At 40.2% G+C, this 12232-nt stretch overlaps 1 protein-coding gene across 5 annotated transcripts in view; it reads right to left on the bottom strand.

The window, feature by feature from the left end:
- Window positions 1-694: 694 nt before the first annotated feature.
- The window catches only part of hook3 (hook microtubule-tethering protein 3), a 30072-nt gene continuing 18534 nt past the window's right edge, over window positions 695-12232 (bottom strand). The window contains exons 17-25 of one of the 5 annotated variants that reach the window (XM_056587917.1): window positions 10494-10634; window positions 10011-10098; window positions 8563-8597; window positions 8355-8437; window positions 7284-7384; window positions 6486-6590; window positions 6322-6393; window positions 5726-5862; window positions 695-4198 (exon numbers count right to left, since the gene is read on the bottom strand). In XM_056587917.1, the coding sequence (XP_056443892.1) occupies window positions 4183-4198; window positions 5726-5862; window positions 6322-6393; window positions 6486-6590; window positions 7284-7384; window positions 8355-8437; window positions 8563-8597; window positions 10011-10098; window positions 10494-10634 (778 nt within the window). In that variant the 3' untranslated portion in view covers window positions 695-4182. Of the gene's footprint in view, window positions 4199-5721; window positions 5863-6321; window positions 6394-6485; window positions 6591-7283; window positions 7385-8354; window positions 8438-8562; window positions 8598-10010; window positions 10099-10493; window positions 10635-12232 lie in introns of those variants that run through there. The other 4 variants (XM_056587920.1, XM_056587916.1, XM_056587918.1 and 1 more) reach the window with 4 other exon arrangements.

Below are 12232 nucleotides of genomic sequence, written 5' to 3'. Positions count from 1 at the left end.
GTCCATGGTGTTTGGTTCCTTCCAGCGAATAAACAACATCAGGTTATTGGGTCCGTCTTGTCAATTTCGTTTGGTTCGATTTTGTTGAAACTGGTCTTGACACAAAAAAAATGCTTTGTATTTGTCCTGAAAGGGCGTGAACACATTCTTTAATACGTTTTTCTCAAATGAAGAGAATTAAATAAATGTCATAAAAGTAAAAAAAACTGTTTTGGATTACCCCTGCAAACATTATTTGAGTATAGGTATATTGCGTGTTCAACGACTCTTTGTTGACTCAGGTCTGTCATAATCACTGGACTTGAACAGCTTCAGGTCCAGTTTCATGACTGTGCTGGAACTCCAGGTGACAGCATCGCTGTTAGGTCTGTTTTGGTTCAGCACTGTGTTTTTCTTTGTTTCAGACGGACAGAGCGGACTCGAGGAAGGATAGCCAAGGGTCCGTTTTGGACAAGGTACAACATTTTAAACTCTCACTGAGTGCCGTTCCCACCAAATCAATCCTGAACTGTTGCAATAAAGCCGAGAACAGGATATATGAAACACTGCCAAACATCAGCTACAATAATAGAAAAACACTATAACATAATACGATAATATAACAGCCAAAAGCCAGTCAGAAGTTTTCAGAAGCAATATGGGGTTGGCTTAGAAAGAGGTTATTGTCTCGATTGACACAAAGACGAATGAGAGCAAAACCATATGCTTGTTTAAGGATTCAGCTGCTGTCTGCTAGTATTTACAATATATACAATTTATATTCTCCTGCTATGAGGCTGATTGAGGAAGAATCATTATTTGTAACACCTAGCGACAGTATATGAGTGTTTCAGCGGTGGTGGTCCCAACAAACAGAGCTTTACTACTACGTTTCAGTGTAGAGCACCCCAAGTGTTTGACCACTGGAGGCAGTGTAGTACGGCATACTTTGCAAAAACTTTTGTGTTTATGTTTGTAATCTAAAGAGTTCAGGAAGAGCTGATAGGGCAATTATAATCTATATTGTCAAACAAATTAGATTGTTACATTACATAAAAATGCCTCGAAGAGGTATTTTTTCATCATTGTAATGTAAACACTTGTGTAGAAGATGAAACAATAGATACCAACGAGTTCTTTAATAGATTGAAAGAGCTGCCAGAGGACCGTCGGGATTGGGCCGCTAGCATTTCGGTTTGATTCCGTTCGGGATGACATGTTTTCCTCGATCGTTACACCATAATAATGAGGGGTTCCTGGTGTGCTTGGGGAGAACCCCAGCTCCCTTCCTGTTCAGACTCTAACCACAAGTGTTTATTGGTCATGCCTCATCCATTTCTGTCATACTAGAACTTTACTTTCTACGTCAGGTCTCCCTTGTGAAGGAATGGTCTCAATGAGACCAACCTGATTAAATAAGGAACTTTCAATAATAAATGACATCATAAGAATGTGTCATTACATACTTATGTAGTTTAATTGAGGTATCTTTGTTCATTCCAAAGTTTGAGATTTAAAAGAAAATTTCGATTTTTAATTGGTCATTATTAGTAACAATGGTTAATTTATGTACACTTATTGTAAATTGTTGACCAATTCACCTGCATAAAACATAATTCAATGAAATGCATAATTTTACCTTCCAAAACAAAACAGACAAATTGGTTACGTTTTATACAAGCTTTATTTACAATGTTGTTTTTCCAAAATCTGCAGTGTGGGAAGCACTTGTTTTTTCTTTAATCGACAGGCTGTGGTTTGACAGATTCTGTGTGAATCCCATCCGACCACAGCCACTCACCAAACACCATACTCAAACGTCCTCCTAACACAATATGTACATGGTGTGTTTGTATACAAGCAATATAAAACTTGGCAAATTGAAAGGTTATATGCTACTTCAGTTTAAATGTAAAATAAAAAAAAAATCCTATTGATAAAAAAGAAATAGAACAACCATTGCACAAGGTGTGAGAGATGCTAACCTTCCAAACGGGTTATTTTAACCCTCTATAATACATATGTAACGGTATCTTGACGGTTGCACCAAGTCAAGCAATTCTAGTTTTTGTCACCATGGTCAAAAACAATGGTTTCCCTAACACAGATGGCGGTATTGATACTGCTGCATGAAGAGTGCTTGAAAGAAGAAAGATGGAATCTTCCAATAGCCAATAATAAGTTCTCTCTTGCTATTGGGTGGGGAAAAAAGTAACAAATATGGAGGTCTTTTTTGATATTGAATGAATGAGCACTGCCTGTCTGAAGTACGTCTCGAAACATAAAGACCCTTCCTGTGGAAGGGTCTCTCAAGAGTACTCAACCGGCTCTCCTTGGGAGCGGGAATACCGGGAAACGGTATCCCGATTCTCCCACCGTCACCACGGTGACGTTAGAACAGGCTGGGATCCAGGTGAAAATGAGGCATGTTGTTGGACGGGGAGGAAAGTTCTGGATGTTCCCTCATTTACGGATTCAACTGGAGACGTTAACGGCAATAGGTACGAAAAAAAATGATAGAATAAGAGACATGCAAAAAATAAAATAAAATCGACAAACTATACCATAACGGCATTAACATTGTAAATGAGTCACGATTGCATTGCATTTACTTTTTTTACCTACAGAGTTTGGAAAAATAGGATGGTTGTTCTTAAATTCAGACAGCTAGTTCTACGTGGGAAAAACTATTGTTAATTATTATTTATTTGAAATCGGCTACTATCTCCTGGTGGTTTCAACATTTCATAATTGAAAAACTGCTCGTCTGTTTCAATCTCACGTAAATATTAAATGCACTTCCATTTGCCAATGTCAATGCATTTAATCTAATTTATCCCAAAGATATTAATGTTTTCCTGAAGATCCATTTTTCCATTTCCCAACGGTTGCACTGAGACGGATTTTGCCTTTTTAACTTCAGGTAAAAAGTCAAACGCTTCAATGCAATTATATAACGCTAATCTCCTTTCTTGCATAATAAAAACACATAACAATATTTTGTTCTAGTAAAAAACTCCATATACACTAACTGATTCTGTAACAGTATTAAGAACAAAACAAAAAACAAACAATAGCACTTTAGAAATACAAATGGCTGTATAACCAGCAAATTAATAACTTAAAGCAAGCAATATACATAAAATACCAGGCAAAACAAAAATAGGAATACATATACTAAGCAAATATATTGAGAAAGGGGCCACATATAAAAAAAAAGGTAAAAGCCATCAATGACCCCATAATAAATGCAACGTATTCATCCATAAAGTTCTCAAATCAAACAACTCATTTGTATTTATTTATCCTTCTGATAACAAACCATCTCTCAAAATATATCTGTCTTAAAGTGAATAAAGTATAGTTAAGGCCCGACTTTGTTTCTTAGGTTAACGGGTAAATACACTAACATTTTCTATTTAATACTGTCGTCGGGTTTGAATGTAACAATGTGAAGCATAATGCACCACTCTCATAAACACTAATATAGCCCCCAGCGTTTCTTAAATGTCAGATCAGTCTTTAGAAATAAACCAAAATGAGTTCCTATTTTTTTGTTGAATTTCTTATGAGATTTCCCTCAGTTCTTCTTTATATTAACTATGCGCTTTTAAGCGGGATCTGAAACAGAAAGAGAAAGTAATGAAATGAAATGAGAAGGAAAACAAGGTGGGATTGAACCCTTAAAGGAGGTCCAAAGTTTAGCGTCAAGGTGTTCAGACAGTCGTAGGTCATGTGCTAGGTCAAATGATTTTGCCACGTGTAAAAGCAGCAAGCATCCATTGCCCATGAAAATATGAGATGAAATATGAAAAGATGATCAATAGAGGAGGGAATCAAGGATAAGAGAAGATCTGAAAATAACACGTGAAAGTATGTAGTGTGGAGGGAGGGGGTTTATCGACCCCCATCTCCCTTCTGGTGGACGCACCTAGTCTCTGCATAGGGAGGCGGTTGCTAAGCGACCATGCTGATGTTGGGGCGGATGGCTAGGTTACTGCACAGGCTCGCAAACGCAACAAAGACTCATGCAAACAAAAACCAAACAAACAGTAAGCACAGGCAAAGGGGCGGACAAGCTCAGGCCTGGCGTCATGCAGCGAGACAGCGGCTGGTTTTGACCAGTTTTGGTCCGGTCTGGACCAGCTCGGTCCAGTCCAGGCCGGTCCAGGCCAGGGTGTGAGTTGATTAGAGGAGGGCTGTTCATGCAGTGATATTGCTGTTATGGGGGAAGAGAGAAGCCAGATGTCAGATGAATCAGGGAAAGAATTGTGGGTTTTTTTTTAAGAGAAAGAATTAGCTATGTAGATGAAAACCAAATGACTTCCGCTTCAAATTCATTGAAAAAACAGGGCTGAATGACAACAGCGACAGGAATACTAGTGGGTGAAAATAAATACTGAAACTTACTTTGCCTGTACGCTGTGCTTAATACTAATTTATCATTGGAGATAATAGTGATCACCCAACCTTAATGTCCAATCAGGTAAATAAACAAACACGCATGTTATTTAAATCATCAGCGTTAGACTAAAAGTCCATGGCCAGAATACTATAATCATGTTACTGTGACTTTGAGTCCACTCATTTCCAGTGTGAGCCACTAGGGGTCAGGCTATCTCCCCCGCCACACATGTATCACGAGGTCTTTCAGAAGCACACTCCTAGGTCCACTGACAGTCAATGCATTTACCACACAGGAGGTCGCTGCCTTGCTCGCTGCCTTCTGCTCTCAAGAAGCACATCTTTCTTCTACATTCTATACCAACCTCATCTCATGAGTTTGTTATCTAACAGTGGTACAGTAAAGTGTGGAGCGTATCAGGGTGCAACAGGAAACCCTGTTCAAAAAGACAATACATGTCTGCCATTATATAAAAACACTAACTCATCATTTAAAATCACTGACAACGTGTTAACCAGACTCATAACAACACAACCAACATCCTGCACCATCCCCGTCTCAGTTATTTTCACGGATACGACTCCCAACTCAACAAGAAGACCCCCCCCCCAAAAAAAAAGGGTTAACTTGAGATGGAGCGAACCTTCGAGAAAACACGATCCATTTGTATCCAAAGGCGAAAACTCGCGCCTGGTCGCCTGCTAGGAGCTACGGCGTGCCTGTGACCGATCATCCATCACCACTGAAAAACCTCAACCCCGTCGGACTCCAACGTTTCCTTCGTTCGTTGGAGCAGGTAGAAATGTGCGGAGGTATACCCGGACGGGTGGAGAGGTTTGTTGTTTAGACGCCTCGAGCAGCAGATGACGGGGAGGGGGGGGGGGGGGGGGGGCCCAAGCGTCTTTGTTTTGTTAGGACGGTAACATTAGTGGAAGCGGGGGGGGCGGCCTTTCATAGAAACACCAGGCAACACAAGATTGTTTGAGGAGCGGGTGGGGATAAAAGGTTAAGGTTAAAAACTCAAGGCAGCGGGCAAAAAGGGGGCTCACGAGTCGGCCATTTTAGGGAGGTCGATCTGGGCGAGTAGAGACAACCTGGGTCGTCATGTAGCCTTGTTTCCAGAACTTTATTTATATTTTTCCGAAAATCAAGGAATCAGGTGGGGGGGCAGGGTTGGGGGAACCTACCAAAAACGATATGGGACATGACTTATCGCGGTAACCGGTTTGTGCTGGTGCTGGAAGATAGTTTAGCCCCGGTGGGGGTTGGGGTTGGGTGTGTGCGTGTGTGTGTGTGTGTGTGGTGGGGGGGGTGGGGTCTCCGAGCCGCGGCGGGCTCTACCTTGCGGTAGCCGGCTGGACGTGGCCCGGGTAGGTGCGGCGGCTGCTGGTGGCCTGTCTCTGGCGGGCCAGGAAGGACTGTCCGGACCCTGAGCTGGCCAGGCGCTCCTCCGCCGCCTTCTTCTGCAGCGAGATGCCCTGGGGGGGAGGGGGGGAGAGAGAGAGAGAGAGTTACACACTGCTGATGGTGCAGCTCTAGCTGATACGATGCATACCGACAGACTTTGTTACATTAAGAAATAAAACACTATTTAACCGATTTGATATCACACACGTCAACTTTTACAATAAATCTGTCTATCCAAATGAGTGCATAGGAGTATTAAAACACTGCTTGACCAACACTTCAACACTTGGTAAAGTCTATGGCACCCCCTAGTGGTGCTAGGGGTACATGGTTTGCTTGTACAACAATGTATAAATGAATAGGAATAAAGAAAAAAAGGTACGATGGAAGGGCAGGCCGTCTTGTCTTCGACGCTCTCTACATTGTAGGAAGAAGTTGTGTAACCAAACTATACCAATGCATCCCAGCCATTCACTGGGGTGCATTGGTATACAGTTAGCCACGTTGTCAGAGGTGTGAGGGATTCTTACCATGTTATACCAGGCGGACACGATCAGCTTCTCTTCGTAGTCTCTCTGGGTCTTTGTCTTGTCCATCTCCTTCTGTTGGGTGGAAACAGCACAGAGTCCTCAATAAAAGGCCAATCAAAAGTAATGGGTATGGTCTATGGTCTACTTTAGGCTTGTTATTCTACCTCCAGCGAATGGAGCATTCGGTCCTTCTCCTGAAGTTGGTTCTTAAGGGCCTGCACCTCAGGACCTGAGCCTTGGTTCTGTTTGGGGTCCAGTGTTCGGATAACCTGCAAAACACACACAGAAATGTATGTCATTTCAGATCACCACTCCAGCACACACAGGGGTAATGGGGGACAAGTGTTGACGCTCAACCTCCATGCTAGTCAGGGGGTTAGGGCAGCGCCCCCGACCGCAAAGGTGCGTTCTGGTTGAAGCAGCATGTGGGCTGTTCCCAAATTAAGGTTTTCCTTCAGCAGGAAGAGTGCCAAGTCAAGTTCAGCCGTGGAAAAGAGGAAAACTACACCAATCTGCATCCTGGGATCTGGTGTGCGTCTTTTACGCGACCGATCATCACATACACACAATATGGAGGGGTTTTAGCCTGTACATTTCTGTACGGAAAGCTTCTTTGGGTCGTTTCCGCCTGGCAGCCATTGAAGCAGCGATCCCAACCTCTAGAAAGTACCTGAAAGGCTTATTTCCTGACTTAGCACCAGACTGCCTGGCCTGTATGTAGACCGCCTATAACAATGACTTAGCAGAGGTTTGTGTCTTGAATGTACTTCTAATATAACTTCTCCAAATATGTGACTCAAGGTTGTGGTTTCTGTTAGTATCATGAGCCCCCCCTCCCCCCCAACTACCAGTGTCCTAGATAGAGGAGAAGTTCTAGGTGGGATCTCTTGCCTCCAGGTTATATATAGTGGACATTTTATTTATTTATATACCGTATATATATGCAACATTAATCCACTCACACTCTTGGCCTTCTCGAGGTACTTCTTGTACCTCTCCTCCATCTGCTTCATGTCGTCCTCCTTCTTCTTCAGAGCGTCTTCCAGTTCATCCACCCGTTGGGCTGAGAGAACACAAATACTGAGTGATTCTAGTGATGGTATTAAGGACTAGAGTTGGCATTATTATCTGAGACTAGTGATGGTATTAATGACTAGAGTTGGCATTAATAGCTGAGAGTAGTGATGGTATTAAGGACTAGAGTTGGCATTATTATCTGAGACTAGTGATGGTATTAAGGACTACAGTTGTCATTATTATCTGAGACTAGTGATGGTATTAAGGACTAGAGTTGGCATTATTATCTGAGACTAGTGATGGTAGGACTAGAGTTGGCATTATTATCTGAGACTAGTGATGGTATTAATGACTAGAGTTGGCATTATTATCTGAGACTGGTGATGGTATTAAGGACTAGAGTTGGCATTAATATCTGAGAGTAGTGATGGTATTAAGGACTAGAGTTGGCCTTATTATCTGAGACTAGTGATGGTATTAAGGACGACAGTTGTCATTATTATCTGAGACTAGTGATGGTATTAAGGACTACAGTTGGCATAATACTAGTTAGACTAGTGATGGCATTGAGGACTACATTTGGCATTATACTAGTGATGGTATTGAGGACTGACTGTTGTCATGATACCAGTGAGACTAGTGATGGTATTGAGGATTAATATGTCATTATACTAGTGGGACTAGTGTTGGTATTGAGGATGAATATGTCATTATACCAGTGGGACTAGTGATGGTATTGAGGACTAGCAGTTGGCATCCTAGTGAGACTAGTGATAATATTGATGGTATTGAGGACATTTGTCCTTATACTAGTGGGACTAGTGATGGTATTGAGGACTAACAATTGGCATTATAGCAGTGATACAAGTTGGACTAGTGGATGTTATTGAGAACCAACAGTTTGAGTTATACTAGTGATGGTATTGAGGACTTACAGTTGGAGTTATACTAGTGATGTATTGAGGACTTACAGTTGTCATTATACTAGTGAGAGTAGTGATGTATTGAGGACTTACAGTTGGAGTTAAACTTGGGCTCCAGGTCATCGATGTAGGCATTTTTCTTCAACAGCTCATCGTTCAACTCCCGCAGCTTGTCCCTGTACAGAAACACGGGCCATTAAAACAAAAACACAGATATGGGAGAGTCACAGACTATGAAATCAGAGAAAACTAATCCGGCCTGGCATCAGCAAGTATAAATGTATACAACATGAAAACTTACATGTGTTCTTGGTGCTTCTTCTTTATATTAGCAGACTGCAAAACAAAAAGACACAATACACTGTGAAACAACGTGTTGACATCAGGACGAGACAGCAGAAGGGAGGTCGACATGTTTAGGGCATCTTGTGGGGAATGACAAGATTTAAAATATGAAGAACCTGGCTCAAAGATGGCCAAATGTCTTTTTCCTTTTAATTATACTAGGGTTGTGTTTGTAAGTTGCCTCGTAACTCTTTACGAAAAATATAAAGTGTTGCATGAACATTTGCGGTGTTACTGAGACATGTTTAGTTTGACACCACAAATTGTTCACTTTAATAAATGTGCATTCATAAATAAGTAAAGGTAAAGCAGAAAATATACAGTTGAGGAGTTTACATGTTGTTCTAGCAAGACTAAACAGGGACTTTTTGGAAGAAACCCAGCTAAATGTTCTACTAAGGGAGAGGAAGTGAAAGTGTTTTGTTTCTAATAGGAAGATTCAGAGAGGATCTAGATATTTAGGAGGTAATATTTAGAGGCGGTAAGAATCGAGAAAGAGGAATAAGAACTATTCCACATGAAAAAACTCAATGTAATCACATACAATACAATCTTATTGGAAGAGGATACTAATCTAACAAGGTCAGATTGTGAAAAGGATCTACACCCTTTAAATAAGGAACAGCTAATGAATTAATAACGTATGTCTCACATTGAGTTGTTGCATGTGTTCTAGGAGGCGTTGACAAAAGCTGTACACATCCTCTACAGAAATGTTGTAGTGTCCCTAGCCCAAGTCATACTTACTATGATCTGATAGAAGAGAACAGGTTTGAAAATGGAAAATGGAAAATCAAAAGATTTACTAAGGAGTAGAAAATAACACAACTGCACACCAACCGCACAATTGTTTACATATCCTTCTCTGTAAGAACTCGTTTTTTTTTTACTTATCTGCACAATATACACCACTAATGATACTACAAGATGAAAAGGTCAACGAGAATATAGGAATTCATCCTCGGGGATAGACGCTAGATTTTGTTTATTTATAGAAATCAAGGCTGCACCCGATACACTATCCCGGTAAACCAGACCCTAGTTTTCGGTTCATGTATCCCTGAGATTCTGGAGGTTTTACAGTTCATGTTCTTCTACTTATGTACTAAAATAATTATTTATAATAATACAACTTTTTCAATTTGTTAATGAATTTGAGGGAAATGGTTGCCATTACAGTAAGCACTGCCTCAGAGACAATTAAAAAAAGACAATTAATGTCAATAAAAGACTACAGACATTGGAAATAAAGAAACGTATGCTGTGGCAATACTAACATAAAATAAAATAAACAGAAATGCTCAGTATCTAAGCTGCAGTACTCAGACTATCTGATGAGAGACGTCTAAGCGAGAGTACCTGGATACTCTCACATGGTCAGAGAATCCCGGGTGCAGTACTCACATCGTCGGCCTTCACACCCTGTTCCTGGAGGTTCTTCTGCAGCTCCTCCACCTGACCCTGGCCCTCGATCACACGCTGGTTAATCAACCTGGGAGTAGAGCAAACCGAAGACTCAGTTAGCAATCCAGAAATACAGCCCATAGCATTGGTAAGCATTTAACATTTAACGGTTAGCTAATAGCTATTAACACTTTGAAGTAAATTAGGCATTTGTGTATGCATATCTGTATGTATACAAATACAGTGTATTTAAAGAAATAAGGTATGTTTGAGACACATTTTTTGCGCAAACAATACAAAGCGACTAACTTATTTGTCTCTTTAGTATTGCTAAATGAGCTTGCCTTTGTCAGAATTAATTTGGGTATCTAAAGATTGTGTCACGTGGCTGAAATAAAAGCTTCTAACATTTCAAAGTTTGTTATGGATAACATCAAATATGAGACGAACGCGCGGTTTAGCTGCAGCTCTGTGTTCCCCGACCTGTTCTCCGTCTCCAGCTCGTTCTTCCTGCGGTTGGCGTCCTCCAAGAGACTCTGCAGCAGAGCGATCTTCTCGTTGTCCGATCCTTCCTGGGCCAGCTTCAGCATCTTGTTCTCGTGCTGCAGACGGATGAGATGTTCCCTGTGGAAAACACATGAACAGATTAATTCAACTGAGAATTCATTCAAATGTACACTTCCAAGGTAAGTCTAATGATAAACTTTACATCATGGATACAAAAATGGGGTTCACACGAATGCACGTACAAAAAATACTCGATGTATCAACCAGCATCGCCTCCTTTTTATGGAGTCAGAACAGTCTCATTATTAATGAATGCAAAGAGAAGGATTCACAAATGTATTTTGTGATTTATACATAAATTACTCTCTTCTCACAAATACATTTCAATGCACACACAAATGGATATCGGCATGTATAAATGTAAAATAAATCCATAAACAAAAATAAGTTTCACAAACATATTTCTGATCCACACACAAATATGTCTTGTTTTAAATAAAGGTAATATAAATCCATAAATATATTAATTTAAAAAAGATTTGCAATTTTCATCAAAAATGTATTTGGATGTTGTTACATTTATGTACAAACTGTTAAACTTGAATTTACAAGACGCTTTTCATTTGTGAGCTTGTTTGCATTTGTGTGTGAAACTGTCTGCATTTATGTGTGGATTTTTGAGACTCTCCTGACGTCGCTAGATTCACAAATGCATTTTTTTCAACAAGGAACTCTCTGTAGCCAACCAGATGCCTCCCTCGTTTTCAGCCAATCACATGGCTGCAGTTCCGACCTCTGAGTCCAGCCTCCGAGCCTCCCGGTTCTCTGTCAAATGTCTACTCTATCGGAAAGAACATGGTTTTTTGAATGATCGTACATAACAATCTCTAGGTGGTGAAGAAGTAAATGCTGCGTCACGACACTTTTTCCATCTAATTTCGACTGGGTTTTGGGATTATCGGTGCCGTTAAAGTAGTAAACGGCACCGACGTAAAAACCCAGTCACAGCAGTCATGTGGTTGACTGAAAACGAGGGAGGCATCTGATTGGCTACAGAGACTTCCTTGTTGAAAAAAATGCATTTGTGAATCTAGCGACGTCAGGAGAGTCTCAAAAATCCACACATAAATGCAGACAGTTTCACACACAAATGCAAACAAGCTCACAAATGAAAAGCGTCTTGTAAATTCAAGTTTAACAGTTTGTACATAAATGTAACAACATCCAAATACATTTTTGATGAAAATTGCAAATCTTTTTTAAATTAATATATTTATGGATTTATATTACCTTTATTTAAAACAAGACATATTTGTGTGTGGATCAGAAATATGTTTGTGAAACTTATTTTTGTTTATGGATTTATTTTACATTTATACATGCCGATATCCATTTGTGTGTGCATTGAAATGTATTTGTGAGAAGAGAGTAATTTATATATAAATCACAAAATACATTTGTGAATCCTTCTCTGTGCATTCATTAATAATGAGACTGTTCTGACTCCATACCTTTTGACCATTAGATGGCGACAAATCCACAAATGTGGTCAAGTGTATATTTTTCCATTATTGGCCATAACCAGACCTAATTGCATATTTTTCCTACATAAAGACACAACTATCCAACGTTGGAATACACATTTACTTCACACTTTGCAGTACTGAATCGTTTTTGCCTATTAAAAGAGATTAAAATAGTTCAAAGATTATAGT

This window comes from Gadus chalcogrammus, chromosome 4 (assembly GCF_026213295.1).
Source record: "Gadus chalcogrammus isolate NIFS_2021 chromosome 4, NIFS_Gcha_1.0, whole genome shotgun sequence".
NCBI lineage: Eukaryota > Metazoa > Chordata > Actinopteri > Gadiformes > Gadidae > Gadus > Gadus chalcogrammus.
Note: the sequence above shows the minus strand (reverse complement) of the source record. Positions and strands in the feature narration are given on the sequence as shown.